A 22,928-nucleotide genomic window follows, 5' to 3' on the forward strand; every position below is an offset into this window, starting at 1 on the left:
TTGTGTACAGGCCAAAGTCCAATGCTCACTCAGAAGATCACTGAGGGCAAACACATTCAGAGATTAAAATTTTAAACAGATTTCTTTGTCAACAGATAGAAGTGTCTCAGGTAAGTAAATTTCTCTTGACTTTATTAAAAAATTAACATCTCCTGATTCCAGAAGGACTGGAGATACTGCTTCCACTGCTCTGTTGTAGGAATGATTGATAAGAAACTGGCACTGACTTAGTGTGAATTAATGAAAGGAAACTATTTTCTCCCTTTGGACTTCTCTCCATAAAGTCTCCCCTTGAGGACAACCTGTGTTCACACTCAATGGCCTTTCAGGAGCTCCTGGATCAAGTTGGTGGCCTGGGGAAATTCCAGATCCTTCAGATGGTTTTAATTCTTCCCTCTTTGATGATGGTAATATGTCAAATATTGTTGGAGAACTTCACTGCAGCCATTCCTGGTCATCGCTGCTGGGTGCACATCCTTGACAATGACACAGTTTCTGATAATGATACTGGGATCCTTAGCCCTGATGCCCTCCTGAGAATCTCCATCCCACTGGACTCAGACTTGAGGCTGGAGAAATGTCACCGCTTTATCCATCCCCAGTGGCAGCTTCTTCATCTGAATGGAACCTTCACCAACATGACTGAGCCAGACAAAGAGACTTGTCTGGATGGCTGGGTGTATGACCAAAGCTCCTTCCTCTCCACCATTGTGACTGAGGTAAGCGGCTCCATTTATCTCTTATGAATATACAGTCTGGGTGTTTATTTATTTGTTTATTTATTCATACAATTTCTTTTCTTTTCTTTTAAGATTGTATTTATTTATTTGACAGCGAGAGAGAGAGAGAGTAAGAGAGAAAGCAAGCACAAGCAGTGGGAGCAGCAGAGGGAGGGGAAAGCAGGTTCCCCCTGAGTACTGGGGCTAGAAGTGGGGCTAGATCTCAGGACTCCTGAGTCATGACTTGAGCCAAAGGCAGACACTTAACTGACTGAGCCGCCCAGGTGCCCTAGGTGTTTAGAATAACAGAATAAACATGGTTCAAGTCTTTAGTTATTGTGTAGATACTGTAGTCAGCTCTCTTTCATTCTTTCAGCAAATAGTGATTTGCTTTATCTTTTTTTTTTCATTTAAATTTTAGCTAGTTAACATATAGTGTAATATTGGTTTCTGGAATAGAATTCAGTGATTTGTCACTTACATACATCACCCAGTTTTCATTACAACTAGTGCCCTCCTTAATACCCATCATCCTTCTAGCCTGCCTCCCACCCACCTCCTTCCATCAACCCTCAGTTTGTTCTCTATAGTTAAGTGTCACTTACAGCTTGTTTCCCTCTCTCATTTTTTTCTTTTCCCCTTTCCCATATGTTCATCTGTTTTGTTTCTTAAATTCCACATTTGAGTGAGAGCATATGGTATTTGCCTTCTTAACTGCCAAGCACTTACGTTGAATTTGAGGCCAGTGAAATCAACCAACTAGACATGAATTCCACTAAACAGTGTGAATACTAATGATTAGACAAGTAAGTACTTGATATAATGTGTGAAAAGTTATTTTTGGTCACTTGTTCTCAGCCTAGTTGCAAATTGGAAGTACCCGTATTAATTAAAAATAAAATTTTCCATGCCCTGGCTACTTCTCAGAGAAGAAGGTCAGAGTGTTACACTCAAGGTAGGAAATGTAGGCATCAGTATTTTAGACAATCTCCTCAGTGTTTTTATGTGTGGCAAAGATTGAGAACCACGGAGGTATGGAGTACTAAGCGAATATAAAGATTGGCCCTAATATAACCTAGAAGAATTAATTGAGGATTTCTAGAGAAAGTCATGCTTAAATTGAGACTTGGGTGATATAGGTAAGTAAATGTAGGGAAGGGAGGCTGGACAGTGTGTCCACTGACTGCTGTTGCAGCTGGTAAACACTGAGGGATTGTAAGCTGCTGTGAAACTCCTCTGTGCTGATTTCCTTCTCTTCCAGTGGGACCTAGTATGTAATTTTCAGCTACAGAAATCAATTGTTCAATTCTTATTCATGGCTGGAATGCTGGTGGGAGGCCTCATAGGTGGTCATCTTTCAGACAGGTGAGTGTCTCCCGATCACCACTGCCCTTATTCTATGGTGTTTTCATCAGCTTATGATTAACTCTTTCATAAAGAAGTGTTTATTGGGTTCCAATATGCAATTTATACTGTTGTGGGTGGTCTTGGTTCCCATGGAGCTAGAGAAGGAAGTGGAGAATTAGAGTCTGTATGATAAATGCCATTTTGTTGCCACAAATATTTTTGTACAGGACATAGAAATGACATCTCCATAAAACCCGTGGGCATTTCAGAACAGTATTTATCAGGAGGTACCATAATACTTCATTTAGAAAGATGAGAAGGAGTTACCTATGGGCAGGGAGAGAAAGGTACTCCAAGACGGGGGTTCAGCTTGTTTAAAGACTCAGATATGAAGAATAACATTGAAAGCCTTCACCAAGGCTTCTGTGTTAAGTCCCTACTGGACCCAGTGCTTGTAAATTTTCAGACTGATCATCATACCATGGTTGCGTCACTGTAATTAGTAGACATTTGTATAAAACATAATAAGGTGGTATTGAATTTATATTAAGAAATAAGTGTGGCTAAATCTGGCTGTTTGATTTTGTAAAAAAGAAAGGGGGGGAAGTGAGGCTTTTTAGAGGTAAATTTTTGCAACCGTATGAAGTCATTAGTCTAAAGACCTTGGGTGTCATGATTTGTGTAGTGAGAAATTTGGGGTATCCTGTGCCTGGCAATGCCCATCATGAAGTGGCAGCAAACCGTGGCAGGCACACACTCAGGTCTCCCATAGAGGAAATGGGAGACTTACAGTATCCCTTATCAGCTATTAGGAAAACTTACTTTAATCTTTCAGCTGAAAATTGAGAACTCTGAGTATATCACCCTAAATGTAATTCATAAAAGATTACAGGGTCAAAGTGTTGATATTGACCAATCTTTTGACTGAGTCTTTTTTTGGTAATTCATCATAAAATGCTGATTAATGAGTTTATATGAGCATAGGGTAGCAGATGTATGTGTGTGTGGTGGGGGGGAGGAAGTGGATATGGCAGGATAGGAGAGTAGAAAATTTGGTGAAGAAGACTGAGCCTTACAGCTAAGCCGCAGATTTTGAATTAAACATAGGTAAAAAGCTTCTGAACAATGGTCTTGGCACCAAAAGCACAGGCAATGAAGGCAAAAATAGACAAGTGAGATTACATCAAACTAAAAAGCTTCTGAACAACAGTGGAAACAATCAATAAAATAAAAAGAAAATCTACAGAATGGGAAAAATATTTGCAATCCATATATTTGATAAAGTGTTAATATCCAGAATATAAAGGAAACCACTATAATCAAGAGCAAAAACAAAAACAAAACAAATAACTTGATTAAAAAATGGGCAAAGGAACTCAACAGATATTTCTCCAAAGAAGACATGGAAATAAGTAACAAGTATATGAAAAGGTGCTTAATATTACTGACCATCAGGGAAATGGAAATCAAAACTGCAATGCAATATAACCTTACAACAGTTTAAATGTTTATTATAACCAAAAATTTGTTGTCAAGACCAATGTCAAGGAATTTTTCTCTGTTTTTTTGTTTGTTTGTTTGTTTGTTTCCTAGGAGTTTTATGGTTTCAGGTCTAATGTTTAAGTCTTTAACCCATTTTGAGTTAATTTTTGTTAGTGGTATAGATAGGGGTCGAATCCATTTTAAGTTAATTTTTGTAAGTGGTATTGATAGAAGTCAAATTACATTTCTACATGTAATTATCCAGTTTACCCAGTACCATTATTGAAGAGACTATCTTGTCCCCATTTTGTGTTATTGGTTCCTTTATCAAATAGTAGTTGACCATATTACTGAATTTTTAGATTAGCTTTAACAATTTTTTGGTTGAGCATTTAGGATTTTCACTATATAAGATCATATCACCTGCAAACAGAGACAATTTAATTCTTCATTTCTGATCTGATGTCTTTTATTATTTTTTCTTGCCTAATTGCTCTGGTTAGGACTGCCAGTGCTATTATGAATAGGAGGGGTGCAAGTGGGCACCCTTGTCTATTCCTGAATTTAGAGGAGAATCTTTCAACCCTTTACCATTGAGTATAATGTTAGCTATGGGCTTGCCATATATAGCTTTTATTTATTTATTTTATTTTATTTGTTTTTATTTATTTCATAGGTTTGGTGTGTTGTGTTACCATTTTATTTGCTTCAAGATTTTATTTATTTCTCTTTTGATTTCTTCTTCTAGTTCTCCAGTTGTTTAATTTCCACACATTTGTGAATTTTCCAACTTTTCTTCTGTATTTCTAGTTTCATCCCATTGTGGTTGCAAAAGACACTTGATATAATTTCAATCTTCTTAAATTTGCTAAGACATTTTCTTGACCTAACATATAATCTGTCTTGGAGAATGTTCCATGTGCACTTGAGGAAAATGTGTATTCTGCTGTTGTTGGGTGAATGTTCTATGTGTATTTATTATGGTCATTTTTTCTAAAGTACAGTTCAAATCCAATGTTCCCTTATTGATTTGCAGTCTGGATGATTTATTTATTGTTGAAAATGGAGCTACTATTTTTGTGTTTTTGTCTGTTTCTACCTTCAGATCTGTTAGTATTTGCTAATATATTTAAGTACTCTTATGTTAGGTGCATATTTACTTATGACTGATATATCTTGTTGATGAATTAAGCTCTTTATAATTATATAATAACCTTCTTTGTCTCTTGTTTTTTTTTAATTGGATAATTCAATCCATTTGTATTTAGAATAATTATTGATAGGTAAGGCTCAATAATTCCATGTTATTAATTAATTATTTCCTGGCTGTTTTTAAAATTTTTTTATTGTTATGTTAATCACCATACATTACATCATTAGTTTTTAATATAGTGTTCCATGATTCATTGTTTGTGCATAATACCCAGTGCTCCACGCAGAACATGCCCTCTTTAATACCCATCACCAGGCTAACCCATCCTCCCCCCCCCCCCCCCGAGAACCCTCAGTCTGGCTGTTTTTTTATGTCCCTTACTCCTTTCTTCCTCTTTTGCTGTCTTCTTTTGTGAAGGATCATTTTTCTTAGTGGTATACTTTGATTCCCTTCTCTTTATACTTTGTGAATCTAATGTAGCTTTTTGTTTGTGGCTACTATGAGGCTTACAAAAAATATAGATATAATAGTTTATTTTATAGGTATAAAATGAATGAATGAAATAAATAAATGAACCTTAAGTTCATTCACATACAAACACTACCCTTTTACTTCCTCTCATCTATGTTTTTGTTAAGTGTTCTTATAAAAAATAAAATATAAGAAGGTGAGAGAAACCTTTTGCAGTTAATATGTATGGCATAGTTTGTCGTGATGATTTCACAGGTGTATACTTAATTCCAAACTCAAGTTGTAAACATTAATTATGTACAGGTTTTGTATGTCAAAACAGAAAAGCAAAAAATTAAATAATATATAAGCACTAAGTCTGGTCTTTGATCTGGAGTGCCATTGTTTCTAAGTCCTCTTAGCTGACAGAACAAGGAACTGCATGTGTGTATTCTAACCCATGTATATAAACATGTGTATAAATATTTCTATGTGTAACCATCTGCATGTATATTAAGATACACATGAGTTCATACTAACATCCCCACTCTAATCTGTTACTATAATGACCATTCTAGCCTCCTTCTTTTGCTTCTCTGTGAATTCCCTCTCCAAAAGTGAAAAACTTGTGTTCTACCAACCACCATCCACATAGTCATTTGTTCAATTCCAGTATATACATGCACCAGCATCAGAATTGTTAACCTGTAACCTCCTTGGGAAACAACTTTTATCAACTAGATTACAGGACATATGTGTAGTTTCTTTAGCCTTATATATTTTATGCGTGTCAAAAATCATTTAGAAATTTACATGCTATTGAAGTTGGCATTAAATTCAAACTATATTGTTTTAAATTTTGGATGTTAAATGTCATCACCATGGTAACCACAAAGAAATATCTCATAATACGCACAAAAGGAAACAAGAAGAGACTCAAAATGGTTCATAACAAAAAATCAAGTAAACATAAATGAAGGCAGTAGTGGAAGAAATGAATGATGAAAAAGGTGTGAGACATACAGAAAACAGCAAAATGGCAGAAGTAGTTCCTTATTGAACTAGATAAAATAGATAAAATCTTCCTAACAAAAGGCAGAGATTAGCACAATGGATAAACAAAACATGATCCAGCCATAATAAAACATGGTGCAACCATATGCTGTGTACAAGAGACTCAGTTTAGATCTATAGACACAAATAGATTCAAAGTGAAAGGATGCAAAGAGGTATTCCTTAAAAAATTGTCATTAAAAAAGAGCTGGGTTGGTTATAATAATAGACAAAATAGACTAAGCCAAAAATTGTTACAAGAGACAAGGACATTATATATTGATACAAGGGTCAGTTCATCAAGAAGCTGTAACAATTATAACCATATATGCATCAAAGAAGAAAGTCCCCCAATATATATAACAATCATTGGCACAATTGAAGAGCAAACTAATTCTCTAGTAATAGTTGAAAACTTCAATGCCTCAATTTTTTTTACTTTGTTTATTTTTATTGTTTGTCCATTATTTGTTTACTTATTGCAAATTATGTAGAATTTAAAATGAATGCATTTTAAGCGTGTTGTTTGATGAGTTTTGACAAAGGCATAAACAAGTGTAACTACCAGCTCACCAACCATGATGGAAATATGGAAATTTCTATCAACCCAGATGGAACTCTTGAACACTTTTCAGGCAATTTGCATCCCTCAGAACCTATGCTGATTTATATGAGCATAGAATTTTATCTGTTCTAAAACTTCATAAAACTGAGTATTTTTTTTTGTGTTTGACTTCCCCAGCTGAACTCAAAAATTGGCATTCCCACATTTGGTTGCATTTAGCTGTAGTTCTTTTTTTTTTTTTTTTAACTTCTGAACTTCAGCTAAAAGCATTCTCTTTCAGGACATAAGTTTTCATTTTTCTTGGATAACTGTCTAAGAGCAGAATTGTTGCATTACAGGTCTATTTTTAACTTTATAAAAATACCTGATTTCCAAAGTGGTTGCTGCATTTGTAAGTTACACTGAAAAATTATGAGATTTTAGTTGTTCTGTTTCTTCAGGAATATTTGGTAATGAGATTTCAGTATTTATCAATACTAGTGGCTGTGAAGTGGTATTTCATAGTTTGAATTTGCTACTTTCTGATATCTAGCAATGGCAATCTTTTTTAAATGTGCTTGTTGGTTATTATTTTATCTTACTTTGTGAAGTCATAAGTGTTTTGCATTTTTGTATTATCTTTTTATTGATCTGTAGAAGTTATCAATATATTCTGTTAAAGTCCGTCAGAGATATTTAGGGAAATATTTTTTCCTCAGTCTGGCTTATAGTTTTTTTTCTTGTCTTTAAATGATTTATTTGGAAGAGCAGATGTATTTAGTTATAATATAGTCTAGTCTATTTTTTTCCTTTTATTCTAGTCATTTTTTTTGTTTTTGTCCTTTTTTATTGTTATTTTTTATTTTTTAAAAAATCTGTTTATCACAGGGTTACATAATATTTTTCTATATTTTATTTCTTATACTTCAGCTTTTATTTGTGTATGATGTCAGGTAGAAGGTTGAGGGATTGTTTGTTTGTTTTTCTTTCATTCAGATACTCAGTTTTTCCCCGCATCCTGTGTTGAAACTTTTTTTCTTTCCAGGTACTTGCCTTCATACCTTTGCCAAAAATTAACAAAGTTTGGATAAATAAAGATGTGGATTAGTTTGCGAATCTTTTGTTGAGATTAATTGTATTCATGAGGTTTATTGGTGTTAAATATAATTTTCTTATACTTTACAAATTTTTAGTAATATTTCCTCTTTCATTTCTAATCTTGGAAGTCTTTATTTTCTCTCTTCTATTCTTATCATTCTTCCTGTTTTTTTTAAATTTTTATTATTAACATATAATGTATTATTTGTTTCAGGGTACAGGTCTGTGATTCATCAGTCTTACCCAACACACAGCACTCACCATAACACGCCCCTCCCCAGTGTCCATCACCCAGTCACCCCATCCTCCCACCACCCCCCCTCCAGCAACCTTCAGTTTGTTTCCTGAAATTAAGAGTCCCTTACGGGGGCCTGGGTAACTCAGTCGTTAAGCATCTGCCTTCAGCTCAGGTCATGATCCCAGGGCCCTGGGATTGAGCCTTGCATCAAGATCCCTGTTCCACGGGAAGCCTGCTTCTCCTTTTCCCACTCCCCCTACTTGTGTTCCCTCTCTCACTGTGTCTCTCTCTGTCAAATAAATAAATAAAGTCTTAAAAAAAAAAGTCTCTTATGGTTTGTCTCTCTCCCTGGTTTTATCTTGTTTCATTTCTTCCTCTCTTCCCCTATGATCCTCTGCCTTCTTAAATTCCTCATATCAGTGAGAACATATGATACTTGTCTTCTCTGATTGACTTATTTTGCTTAGCATAATACCCTCTAGTTCCACCTACATCGTTGCCAATGGTGAGATTTCATTTTTTGATGGCTGTGTAATCTTCCATTGTATATATACACCACATCTTCTTTATCCATTCATCTATTGATGGACATCTGGGCTTTTTCCATAGTTTGGTTATTGTGGACATTGCCGCTGTAAACATTGGGGTGCAGGTGCCCCTTCGGATCACTACATTTGTACCTTTGGGGTAAATACCCAATACTGCAATTACTGGGTCATAGGGTAGCTCTATTTTCAACTTTTTAAAAAAAGATTTATTTATTTATTTTTTAACAGAGAGAAAGACAGCAAGAGAGGGAACACAAGCAGGGAGAGTGGGAGAGGGAGAAGCAGGCTTCCTGCCGAGCAGGGAGCCCGATGTGGGACTCAATCCCAGGACCCTGCGATCATGACCTGAGCTGAAGGCACACGCTTAACGACTGAGCCACCCAGGCACCCTATTTTCAGCTTTTTGAGGCACGTCCATACTGTTTCCATAGTCGAGTGCCTCAGATTTAATAATGGAGTAAACATATAGAAAGAAGAACAGTAAGGAGATAGAGACTTGAGCATAAGACTACATGGCTGACAGACATTTTGCTGAACTCTCTATCTGACAAACAGTAGAATATACATGCTTTTTGAGCGTATGTGGAACATTATTTAGACCAGACTGCATTATAAGGCTCAAAACCAGGAATCAATAGGGTTCAAAAGATCAAAATTATATAAAACCTTTTCTCTGATTACAGTAGAGTGAAACTAGAAATCAATAGCAGAAGCAAAACTGGAAAACTCGAATTCATGGAAATTAAACAGCACACTTACAGACAACGAATGGGTCAAAGAAGAAATCACAAAGGGGATTAGAAAATACCCAAGATCAATTAAATAAAAAATTCAACATAACAAAATTTATGGGATGTAGTGAAGACAATGCTCAGTGGAAATTTATAGCTATAAATACCTACATTAAAAGAGGAAAAAGAAGGTAATGATGTGAGCAAGAGGGCAGAATAGGAGGTCCCCAGCCTATCCGCATATTGAAACAATGATTTAGCAGTCATTCACACACAAAAATGCTTTTGTGGGAACCTTGGGATTCAGGTCAGAGGTTTCAAAAGCTCAGTAGAACTAAGACTGAGAAGGGTAGCCTTGAGAAGCACTCTAGTACCACGCCCACTGATTGTGGTCTTAGCTGTAGACCTGAAAGGAACCTGCCCCCTGCAGATCCAGTTCCAACCTAACTTTTCTGTGACTCTGACACAGCCCCATCCACCAAGGGACCCAGGAAGTACCATGCTCATTGGTGACATTGATTACAGACACACTGATCTCAGACCTTACCGAGGACCTTGAAGTGGACCTGTGACCCTGGCACACCAAGTTTCAGAGCAGTCTTGCCATTCCAGGGGCCTGGCAGGAACCACACCAACCCATACCACCAGTAAAAGGCCCACTGACTGGGCCTGATCATGGAACACACAGCAGCCACATGACCCAGCTCCAGCCTCTCCCAACCATGATCTTGGAGGGCAGTCCCAACAGTCTACATAGTCAGGAGGAGAAGATATTTACCTGCCAAAACCAGTCTGTAAAGTCAAGAAGTGTCTGCTACTTCAAAAAAAAAAAAAAAAAAAAGCTGAACCTCAGATCCAGATGAGATTCCAAGGGCATCCAAATAGTCAAACAATGTTGAAAAAGAAGAATAAATTCAGGGGGACTTATGCTTCCTGGTTTCAGAATTACTACCAAGCTACAGTAAATGATTAATACGGTTTTGGCATAAAGATAGACATATAAACCAATGTAATAGAACCCGAGAGTCCAGAAGTAAACTCACATATTTATAGCCAACTGACTTTTGAACAAGGGTGCCAAGACCATTCAATGTGGGAAAGAACAGGCCCTTCAGCAAATGGTGTTGAACAACTAACTTTCACATAAAATAGAATGAGGTTTACCCTACGTGCACCCCAATGTTTATAGCAGCAATGTCCACAATAACCAAACTACTGTAATGTGGAAAGAGCCAAGATGTTCATCAACAGATGAATGGATAAAGAAGATGTGGTATATATATACAATGGAAATATTATGCCGCCATCAAAAAAAAACCGCTGAAATCTTGCCATTTGCAACAACGTGGATGGAACTAGAAGGTATTATGCTAAAGCGAAATAAGTCAATCAGAGAAAGACAAGTATCATATGATCTCACTGAAATGAGGAATTCTTAATCTCAGGAAGCAAACTGAGGGTTGCTGGAGTGGTGGGGCTGGGAGAGATGGGGTGGCTGGGTGAGAGACATTGGGGAGGGTATGTGCTATGGTGAGCACTGTGGAATTGTGTAAGACTGATGAATCACAGACCTGCACCTCTGAAATAATACATAATACATTATATGTTTAAACATATAACACATATAATACATTATATGTTAAACATATAACAAATAATACATTATATGTTAAAAAAAAAGAAGATAGTAAGAAGGGAAAAAGGAAGGGGGGGGAAATTGGAAGGGGAGATGAACCATGAGAGACTATGGACTCTGAGAAACAAACTGAAAGTTTTAGAGGAGAGGGGGAAGGGGGGATGGGTTAGCCTGGTGATGGGTATTAAGGAGGGCACATATTGAATGGAGCACTGGGTGTTATACGCAAACAATTAATCATGGAACACTACACATCAAAAACTAATGATGTAATGTATAGTGACTAACATAACATAATAAATAAAATTTTAAAAAATGATAAAAGAAAAAAATGAGGTTTATCACTACCTGATACTTTATGCAAAAATTAACTCAAAATGAGTCAATGATCTGTAAAGCTCTTAAAAGAAAGCCTAGAAGTAAATGTTACAACCTTGTGTTTGGCAATGATTCTTAGACTTCCAAAAGCACAAACAACAAAAGAAAAATAGGTAGATTGGATTTCATAAAAATTAACATTTATCATTACCAAGGAAGTTAAAAGACAACCTACAAATGGATGAAAATATTTGCAAATCATATATCTGAAAAGGGCTTACTATCCAGAATATATAAAGAACTCCTACATCTCAATAACAGATGATAAATCATAAAAAATCAGCAAAGAACTTGAATACCTATGTGGAGAAATTGAAACACTTGTGCATTGATGGTGAGAATAGAAAGTGGTGCAGCCACTGTGGAAAACAGTTTGGCAGTTCTTCAAAAATCTGAACAGAATTGCCATACAAACCAGCAATTCCCTTCCTAGGTGCACACTACAAAAAATTGAAAACAGGGACTTCGACAGATAGTTGTACATTGATGTTCATGACAGCATTATTTATAATAGCCAAAGGTGAAACAATCCAAGTATCCATCAACAGATTAATGGATAAACAAATATATTATATATACCCAACGGAATATTATTTATCCAGAAAAAAAGAATGGCACATCGTACAACATAAATAAACCTCAAAACATTGTGCTAAACGAAATAAGACAGGCACAGAAGGACAAATGTATAAATCACCTTCTATGAAATATCTAGACTAGGCAAATTAATGGAGATAGAAGGTAGATTAGAGATTATTAGAAGGATAAGAGGGAAGGGGAGAATGAGGAATTATTGCTTAATGGTTATAGAGTTTTTGTCTGGGGTGATGAAAATGGAAATTGTTTGTGATGATTTTGAAACATGATGATGGTAATTAACCACTGAATTGTTTGTCTCCAAATGATTAAAATGGCAAATTTTGTATTGTATATTTCTTACCACAATAAACATATTCAAAACTGTTTCCAACTATCATTGTGAATTGGTGTATCTAATTTTGTCAAATTTGTTTCATGTGTTTTGGTAATTTTTTAAGTGTATATACATTTGACATTTTCAGCATTATTTCTGGAAATGTATTCTGTTTTGAAATTTATTTTATTTGATATTAATATAAAGACTGCAGTGTTCTTATTACTATATGAATTGTATATCTTTTTCTATCAGTTTACTTTCAACATATAGTATTTTAAGTATGATTCATGACAGCATATAGTTTCTTTTTTTAACCTATTCTGATAATCTCTATTATTTGATAGAGTGTTTGGACTATTAGCAATTAATTTGATTAATTGTGGTTGTTGTCATGGTTTTGTTTCAGTCTAATATTTTTGTTTTCTATCTTATTTCTTGGATGATGATAATGATCATGATGTGGGATCATTTGTTTGGGATGATTCTTAACAAAGAATCACTTGTTAAAATATTCTCTAAATTTCAGAGTATGCTTTTGGTTTTCTTAAGTTTTGTTTTTGTTTTTTGTTTTTTCCCCCCACAAATTCTTATTGCTCCCATAATCTAATCTGACTCTCTGTTTCTTAGGTTTGGGAGAAAGTTGATTCTCAGGTGGTGTCTCCTACAGCTTACCATCTTTGGGACCAGTTCAGCTTTTGCCCCCACCTTCCTCATTTACTGCTCACTTACGCTTCTTGTCAGTTGTTCTTCATTGTCATCCTGACAAATGGTGCTATGCTCAGTAAGTCAACAATTTTGATCTTCTCCATTTCCAAGCCTTGACTTTGACCTTGAAATTTCACCTTTATCTGACATTAATATCCCAGTTGGGTTTTCTTTCAGTCGTAGAATGGATAAGGCCCCCATCTAAAGTCATGGCAATAACACTGTTAACTTGTGCCTTAAGTATGGGACAGATACTATTGGGAGGACTGGCATTTGCCTTTCGAGAGTGGCGCACTCTGCAGCTGGTGGTGTCTGTACCTTTCCTTGTCTTCTTTCTCTCCTCAAGGTATGGCCTTCTTTCTCATTTTTGCCTTATGGAACCTGGGAAGAAAATGAGGACTGAATGGGATATATTGATTTTCTTATTTCCTGGACCCTTTCTTATTGTCTGGACCTAAAACTCATGTTTCTCATCTGTTCAGGCTGTGGTAGTTTGATAAGCAGAACAGGAAGTAGTAATGACCTTTCTGTGTGGGATTCCTAGGTATTTTTTGTTTTGTTTTGCTTTAAGTCTTACCCAGTATAGTAGTCATAGACTTATTCCAATATTATTTCCTTAATATAAAATATAGACTCAAATATTTCAAAAAGAAATACTTTTAATTCTTTTTTGGTTTTGTGATGAATCAGGTTATGGTAGTTTTTAGATTTTCATTTTTGTAGGTGAAGTTGGATAAAAGGAATAAGGCAGCAAATTTATTCATAAAAGAGCAGCATGGTTTCTTCAGTACTAAAGATTGGCATGCAGATTGGATGATTGACATCATGTGTTTAGCACTCCCTTTTCCCTTAAATAATTTAAACAAACATTTATTTATGGATAACTTCATCCCTGTACTTAAAACCATCTAAAGGAGAGTGAGGTTTATTTCATCATGGAGACACACTATAGATTTAATACAATGAGATGAGTTCAGAGAGAGAGGGAGAGTGTAATCCATGCCAGACTCACCCATTATGTCATTATATGCTACAAGGAAGATGGTACTACTGTTCCCATTTTATTGATGAGAAAATTGAAGCAGATGTAAATAAGTGACTGACTTATGTGTAAATTACCACATAGCTGGTAGTGGCAGGAGTACTTCTAATCTTTGTTGGGGCTTTAAGCTTACATAATCTGGGGGACTTCTTTGTTTTTTTAAGATTTTATTTATTTATTTATTTATTTGAGAGAGAGTGAGAACTAGAGAGAGAGAGAGAGAGAGCACACACACAGAGGGAGAAGGGGAGAGAGAAGCAGACTCCCCATTGAGCAGGAGCCTGATGCAGGGCTTGATCCCAGGAACCCGGGATCATGACCTGAGCCAAAGGCAGGAGATTAAACAACTGAGCCACAGGTGCCCGGGACTTCTTTTTTTAAAAGACTATATATTATGAGCACAAATTTGATAGAACCATGACAAGCTTTGGAAAGGAATTCTGCATGAGGAACTCTCAAGCTTAAGCTTCATACCTTCTTTGAAAATCTGTTGAGTAAGCAGAGAGGTGAGTTCCCTCCAAAGTCTGTGTTCCTGACCATGAAGATGTACTGCAATGGATTTGTCTTGCTTATATTTCCTAGTATTTGTGAAACAAAACTTGAGTTTCTATTCCTAACCCAACAAGTGGTGGATATTAGATGGAAGGCAAAAAGCATCTGTAGTCAATAATCATATGACAAATAAGCAAGAGAGAGTTGATTGCACTTGTGTGCTCTCCTTCCATCAGGCAGATAGTGGAATCTGCTCGATGGCTGATTGTCAACAATAAACCAGAGGAGGGCTTGGAGGCACTTAGAAAAGTTGCACACACAAATGGAATTCAGAATGCTGGAGATGCCCTGACCTTGGAGGTGAGCAGGAAATGGAAGGTGGTTACTGGGGTTAGAGGGAAGACATAAGCTGACTCCACCTTCTTCTTATTGAGATAGACAAACTGTCTTCCTAAAAAGGCAGCCAAGATGGTGAGTTCAGTTCCCTAGCCTTTCATGGCCACCTTACACAGAAGCTGTTTTGAGCACTGTGCAACCACTGCTTCCTTTAGTTTACTTCCTGATCTGAATCTATAATCTATAACTCTTGTGCATGGCCTGCACCTTTCCATGGCCTCATTTTCTTTTCCTTTTTCTAAATTTTTATTTGAATTCTGGTTATTTAACATATAGTGTAATGTTGGTTTCAGGATTCATATGACACCCTATGCTCAACACAACAAAGGCCCTCCTTAATATCATTTTTGCTGCCGAGGTCAAGAGGTTGCTGCCTGTATGCTCCTCTAGGATTTTGATGGATTCCTGTCTCACATTTAGGTCTTTCATCCATTTTGAGTTTATTTTTGTGTATGGTATAAGAAAGTGGTCCAGTTTCATTCTTCTGCATGTGGCTGTCCAACTTTCCCAACACCATTTGTTGAAAAGACTGTCTATTTTCCATTGGATATTCTTTCCTGCTTTGTCAAAGATTAGTTTGACCATAGAGTTGAGGGTCCATTTCTGGGCTCTCTATTCTGTTCCATTGATCTATGTGTCTGTTTTTATTGAAATCTTGATATTTATAAGGATGTGGATGGAACTAGAGGGTATTATGCTAAATGAAATAAGTCCATCAGAGAAAGACAAATACCATATGATTTCACTCATATGTGGAATTTAAGAAACAAAACAGATGAACATAGAGGAAGGGAAGGAAAACTAAAATAAGATGAAAATTGAGAGGGGGACAAACTGTAAGAGATGCTGAACCCTAGGAAACAAACTGAGGGTTGCTGGATGGGGGGGTGGGTGGGGGGAGGGATAACTGGGTGAAGGGCATTAAGGAGGGCACTTGATGTAATGAGCACTGGGTGTTCTATGCAACTGATGAATCACTAAATTCTACCTATGAAACTAATAAAAAATATCATTTTTGCTGTTTAATATCCTGGAGTCTCCTTTAACTTTCTACATCTTTTTTTATATCCCTTTCACACCTGTGATTTCATGTATAATAAGTTATGCTGGAAAGAAAGGGAGCATATCTCTCCTGTCCTGTTGGGTGCTGGGGTTCACCATAATGCCTGGCACTGTGTTGGCAAATGAAACATGTTTGTTGCTGTTTAAGAGTTTGAGATCCAGCATGCAAGATGAGCTGGAGGCAGCACAGACCAAAGCTACTGAGTTCGACTTGTTCCGCACCCCCAGCTTGCGTAAGAGAACCTGTCTCCTGCTATTTGTGAGGTGGGTTTCACATAGTGCATGACAACCTTAAAAAGGGGAAACATGAATCTATTTATTTCAAAGGTTCTAACAGTGTTGTGGGGGTGGGCGTGCTGACTTGGATATAAAAGATGAGGAAAACAGACTGAATACTGCTGTACTAGGAGATGGGCAAAAGGTTATAAAAAGACTCACCATATGATGAGGAGTTAATTGTGTCGTATTACTCCATAGTCTCATCCCTGGAGATTGATGCTGGGACTTCCACCACAGTACAGACTTGGCATTTAGTTTCCTTCATTTTTTTCTTCCAATTTTTTTTCAAATTTTTATTTAAATTCTACTTAGTTAACATACAATGCAATAAAATCTTACTAACACTAATATGTTAGGAATAGATTGTGAATATATACAGCTCAATAAACACTTCAGTGTGTGCAAATGTAACCAGCACCTGGATCAAGAAAATCCTAATTCCTCAGAAGTTCCCTTCATAGATCCCCTACAGTGAGAACCACCATTACACTGGCTCCACTCTCATTTCCTCCTCACTGCTTGCATGCCCATTAAACTTACCAACTGTCCTGCTCCCCATCACCACTGAGAAGTGTTGCCTAGTCTTGACTTCCACATGATATAAATAATAAAATGGTTTTGTGACAGCACCCTCTCCTCAAGCTTATTTATGTAAGATTCATCCATGAGATGAACACCCTACAATTTCTTAATGTACTTCAATATCGCTGAACTTGTACTTGTTTCCAATTTGGGGTGTTAGCACTAGAATTCCCTACAAAATCTTGTACTTTATCTTTTGAAGGGTATAAGTACTTACTTTGGTAGGGTTGGGGGGGATTTTAAATTTAATTCTGAATTTTTGACGATTTACCAAAAAAAAAAAAAAAGCATATAGAACAATATATACCCACTGCCAAGCTTAAGAAAGTAACTATTGAATTTTACTATTTACCTCTTCCTAGACATATCCTAGGAGACTATGTCTTCATTTCACTGGATTGTGATTTTTCACTTTTCTCTTATCAACTAGGTCATAGGCTCAAGTTTCTGAGTCCTAGACAACTTGAGTAGAAAGAAAAGTAGAGAAAATTGTCAAGAAAGGACTTACTTGGTTAGAATTGCTGTGATCTGTGGTGGTTTCTTGGGTTGTAATGTCTAAATGTAGCTCTCTCTGGGTATAGCAGATCACTAAAGTGGACTCCTCTCCCTTAGATACTTTCTGGGTAAATTGAAGATCCCCATTGGGAACCTCTGATTATATTTCCTATTGTACAGTTGGTGCACATTTGCTTGAATTCTGACATTTTCTCTTAGCCCTAGAAAATCATATATGGGCCTTAAATTCCCTAGAACTGTGTCACACCTCAGGACATGGTGCCCCTAGATAAAGGGGACTTGGGTAGTCTCTTTGCAGCTCAGTCACTGGTTGATCAAGCTGAGCAAGAACTAATAGAGTTTTTCACAGTATTGGGGTTGAAAAGAGAAGGAGGACTCACAGCATACTGACTACCCTCAAAAAAGATATCCTTCCCCCCAGGTTTTAATCCTTCTTTATATCATTCAGTTTGGTGATTGGGACAGGTTATATTTCCCAGTCATTGCCAACTCTTTACTTGGGGACTCAGATGAAAGAACGACAGAAGGAGTATTGTTTTTATATATTGCCAGGCAATTATTTATATTAACTTTAAAATTATACCTTAAAATAATGTATTATACAAATCAGACTGGCCCTTTGTTCTTTAACACTGACCACTAGCTGTCTGGGTCAATATAGTCATCAACTGCAGCATGTAGGCTTTAAATCTTATGGCATGTGTCTTTCCTCCTTTGTTCATTACAGATTTGCAATCACAATACCCTTTTATGGCATCATGATCAATCTACAGCACTTTGGGAGCAATATTTTCCTGTTCCAGGTAGTCTTTGGAGCTCTCACTGCCATAGTCCGATGTCTTCCTCTTTTAGTACAGAATCATATGGGCCGTCGAACAACCCAGACACTTTTCATGTTCCTGGTGGGACTTTCTGTTTTGGTCAACACCTTTGTGCCCCAAGGTGAGAGAAGGCTGGACTTTGGGGGGAAAGAGGTGTCTTTTCCCCATCCTTTAGGGATTGTATTGGTCACACTTGCTTGAGGCTGAGTAAAGAGAAGTGCCAATTAAGAGCTAAATATTCCCCCAAACCAATCTGAGGGTTTAAAGCAAATCCTGCTAAGAAGCTAACTCTAGGACTGGTTTTTCTGGTGATATTTTCAGAATATGTGGCTAATAGTGTCCATTCTATTCTTTGGTCTAAATTATCTAAAAATTTAAGGTAATAATAACTCCAATAATAACTCCAGTATTTTCACTCTAATGATCTCATTTAAGCACAAAGCAGAATCCAGGGTCTAACTTGCCAATTTTATGCCTCTCTGTTCCACAATGTATAATAATCTAGAGACAAAGTGAGGGAAACCAATCACTGCTCCTCTATAATGTACACACCACAAAGAGTCGGCTCAATCACAGAACTGTCCAGAATGAAGTTCTCCCTTTATAGAAGAGAGCTGTCATTATACAATTGTCATTACTAACTTTTCACCACTTTGCATGGGAATGTGTATTTGTATGACAGTAAAAGTGATTAAATAACTAAATGGAAAAAATAAGTTATTGGGAAAAGAGCCAAAGGTCCACAAGGGGCAGCTCAGACATATATTTCTCTTCATCACATCCTGGAAGTATCTAGAAACTGGTGCCATTTATTCTTGACAGTTTCTTTAGGATAGAAATCGATCACTTGCATTTTGGCCTTTCACAGTTTTAGTAACAAGCATGAAGGGCCTAGGTTTTGCAATTACATCTCATGTGAGGACACAGTGTGATCACTTGCTCTACTTGGGCTCTTCATTACCAGCTTTGATGACTGTCTACTTCCTGATTGCTCTGTATCCACATGTGAGTGTGGTGTTAGGTCATCATCACAATAGCTCTTGCTTATGGGAGCCTTCTTGACTTCCAGAAAATGTAAATTTCCCCCTTTTTTCAAGTAGTGAAGGAGTATACAATAGGAAAAAGGAATTAATCAGATTAAAAGCCTAGTATTGCATGGAGCACTGGGTGTTATACACAAAAAATGAATCATGGAACACTGCATCAAAAACTAATGATGTACTGTATTGTGACTAACATAACGCAATAAAAAAATAAAATAAAAGCCTAGTCCATTCCAGTTAGATGACTTTGTAAGTTAATAGAATGATGGTATGTGATGACCAGGAGAACCTTAGTGGACACTAAGCTTCAGGTATGTCCTAATGCAGGAATGTACCTTACAGCATTATAGATTGGTGGACTTTACTCCTTAGAATATCATTAATGATACAGGCTTACTCCCTTACAACAGAGTCTTTTCCAATATTATAAAGCTATAATTAGATTTCTTTATTTATTTTTAAATATTTTTTATTGTTATGTTAATCTATAATTAGATTTCTTTTTATATTGGGCAGAAAATCAATTATCTGAAATTTTCCTTTATTGTTCCCAAATTCTGACATTTTTTTTCCCAAATAGAAGTTTCCATTCTTGGTTTCTTATGTCTAACACTCTTCTAGACATGGCTTCTCTTCAGCCTGTCTACTAAAAGAGTAGTCTGGTTTTTTACTACTCTATCATGCCATACCCACCCCATGACCATGCGATATCTATACTAGGTTGACTGACACATCCAGGCTTACCTGGGATTTTCCTGGTTTTATCAATGAAAATCCCATTGCTAAAACCCCCTAATTCCCAGGAAAACCAGGATCACTTGTCACTTTAAATTCTGCACTTTAATTTTAAAGTTTAGACAACTCTAAAGTTGTCAAGTTTAGAGCTGAGTCTTAGACTCAGTAATTGTCCACATGACTGTCCCACCTTCTACAATAAGGATATAATACTGGACAGAGTCAGTAAAAGCAAATTTCTGCCAGATTCACCTCTTCCTCTCCTTCTTTAGAAAATCTCAGATATACACAGAGATTTGCTGCAATTAACCCAGATAATTTTGTGGGCTTTCTAGCACCTATGTTGACAATTCTACATTTCTCAGCTTATCAACCACTCTGTGCTCTCTGACATAGAATTTTCTACAATATACCTCAAACAAACCAATAACCTACAAGTTTTTTTTTTTTCTGGTTAAATTTGGTGGATGCTGATTCCTTCAGCCCAAATTTCTTAGTCTCACTGGTCTTTCTGTCTCTAGAAATGCAGACTCTGCGTGTGTCTTTGGCAAGTGTGGGAATCAGCTTTTCTGCTGCTTCTGTCACAAGTTTTTCTGTCCACCTCGTTGAACTCATCCCCACAGTCCTCAGGTATGAGTTTTTGAATGTTCTGCCAGGGCATAAAACAGGGCATTCTCAGCTAATTGGCACTTGTTGCAGGAATAAACACAATAAGGCCTATTTATTATAGGGGTGCCTGGGTGGCTCAGTTGGTTGAGTGTCTGACTCTTGATTTTGGCTCAGGTCATGATCTCAGGTCATGAGATAGAGCCCCGCATAGGGCTTCATGCTGAGCATGGAGCCTGTTTGAGAATCTCTCTCTCTCTCTCTCCCTCTGCCCATCCCCTCCCACACACTTTCTCTCAAAAAGAGACCTGTTTATTATAAAAGCAATCATTTGTAATTGTAACTGTAATAATACGCTAACAACATTTTAGCCAAAGTTTATTGAAAGCTGACTTTGTGCCATGAACTGTGCTGAGCAATACTTTAATGCATCATCTCATTAATCTTTCAGACAAGTCATCAGGGTAGGTGCAATGTGTAATAATATTTTGTGTAAAATTATGAAAATGAGTCTTAACATACTTTGAGCCTGACAAAGACAGCTAGAAAATCATAGAGCAAATCTAAAAAACAAGTGTTTGTCATCAAAGCCCATGTACTTAATAATTGTGTTCTAGCATCTTCCATCTTTTAGCTAGTCAAAATCATGTATCTCAAGTTACATTCATAGATTTTTACCAGATTATTATGTATTGTTGTTTACTCCTCAGGGCAAGAGCTTTAGGACTAGACACAGTGGCTAGTAGGTGTGGGGCAACACTGGCTCCCCTCTTGATGACTTTAATGGCCTATCTTTCCACTTTGCCCTGGATCATCTATGGAGTCTTTCCCATCATTGCTGGTCTTGTTGTCCTTTTCCTACCTGAAACAAGGAATCTTCCTCTGCTTGACACCATCCATGATGTGAAAAATAAGTGAGTAAATCTTCTAGCCATCTCCTGGGAGGAACTCTGTGCCTGAGGTCTGTGGGTGAGAAAGGCAAAACACCACATGAGTCCTTCAGATCACTGAGAAGTTTCAGCTTTGCCTGGGATACTTCCATCTCAGGCCACTGCCTTTCATTAGTGGCAGGGTCACTTCTATCCCCTGTGAGTTCCAATCTAGATTGCAGAAATCCCCTCTGCCCAGATCTCATCAGTAGTTTCAGTGGTGAAGAGATGAAAATCGACTCTGTTGTGATGGCACACACATTCATGATGGTATTTCATGATTCTGAGATCCACAGGAGACTCGGATATGAATAGGGAAGGAAATGCCATGGCTAATAAAGGAATAATGTTAGGAAGATCACACAAAGTTAATACTTTTTTGAAAAGATAATAAAAGAAAGAAATCTTGTTTAGGTGCCTTGGTATTCAGAGAATTTTGCTGCTACAAGTGATGGAAAGATTGAGGATAGAGAAAATAAGAAACTAGCAAAATATTTTAAATGAGAAAAAATGGTAGATTAGTTTCCTAGGGCTTCCATAATCAGGTTCCACAAACTGAGTGACTTAAACAGCAGAAATTTATTTCCTTACAGTTCTGGAGGCTGGGAGTCTGAGCTTAAGTGTCAGCAGGGCCACATTCCCTCTGAAGGCCTTAGGGAAAGGTCTGTTCCAGGCCTCTCTTCCAGCTTCTGGTGTATCTTTGGCTTGTGGCAATATAACTCCAATCTTCACATGGCATTCTCCCAGGCATGCCTTTGTGTTGAAATTTTCTCTTTTGTGATACCAGTCATATTGATTAGGGGCCCATCCTACTCCAGTATGACCTCATTTTAACTAATTATATCTTCAACAACTATATCTGAATGTGATAATTTCACATTCTGAGATACTGAGAGTTAAAACTTCAATGTAGTAATTTGGGAGGGGGCAACACAATTCAACCCAAACAAATGGAGAGTTCCCTTAAGATTGTCAATCCACTTCTTGACTTTCCAAAGATGTCACTGGCCAGAGGTCTGAAAAGACCAAGTGAGAGTAGCAACTTTTAAAACTGCTTTCTTGGGTCTTACTGCAGGAATTTCTCAGATCTGCACAGGCAGCAGGGACTTTTCTAACATTAATATCAATGTGCCATGAATTTTATTGGATTATAAAAAGCCAATAGTTGGAGGATCAATTTGTGCTTGTGCATGGAAAGCACACAAACTTATTTTTATCTTTTCTTTTTTTAATATTTGTTTTTGTTTGTTGATTGGTTGATTTATTGGTTGGTTGTTTCTGTTTTGTTTTTCCAGCAAAGAATTCTCAAGAAAAGTAAATGAAGTAAATGAAATAAATTCCTCTGTAAAAGTGACAAAAGTTTAAGGTGTTTTCATGAGCTGATTGGTGAGGAAAAGAAAACTATGAAAGAAAAATAAAACACAGGA

General features: G+C 36.8%; 1 protein-coding gene across 1 annotated transcript; it reads left to right on the forward strand.

Annotated features, from left to right (window-relative positions):
* Window positions 1–317: 317 nt before the first annotated feature.
* LOC113914914 (solute carrier family 22 member 10-like) lies at window positions 318–22,666 on the forward strand. Its single transcript, XM_027580535.2, is given in 12 exon segments — window positions 318–719; window positions 1,981–2,084; window positions 12,921–13,039; window positions 13,042–13,074; window positions 13,176–13,344; window positions 14,769–14,892; window positions 16,139–16,254; window positions 18,095–18,309; window positions 20,488–20,596; window positions 21,283–21,486; window positions 22,577–22,602; window positions 22,605–22,666. Coding segments are annotated over 12 exon segments (1,683 nt in total).
* The last annotated feature ends 262 nt before the right edge of the window (window positions 22,667–22,928 follow it).

The sequence above is a fragment of the Zalophus californianus genome, chromosome 11, assembly GCF_009762305.2.
Source record: "Zalophus californianus isolate mZalCal1 chromosome 11, mZalCal1.pri.v2, whole genome shotgun sequence".
NCBI lineage: Eukaryota > Metazoa > Chordata > Mammalia > Carnivora > Otariidae > Zalophus > Zalophus californianus.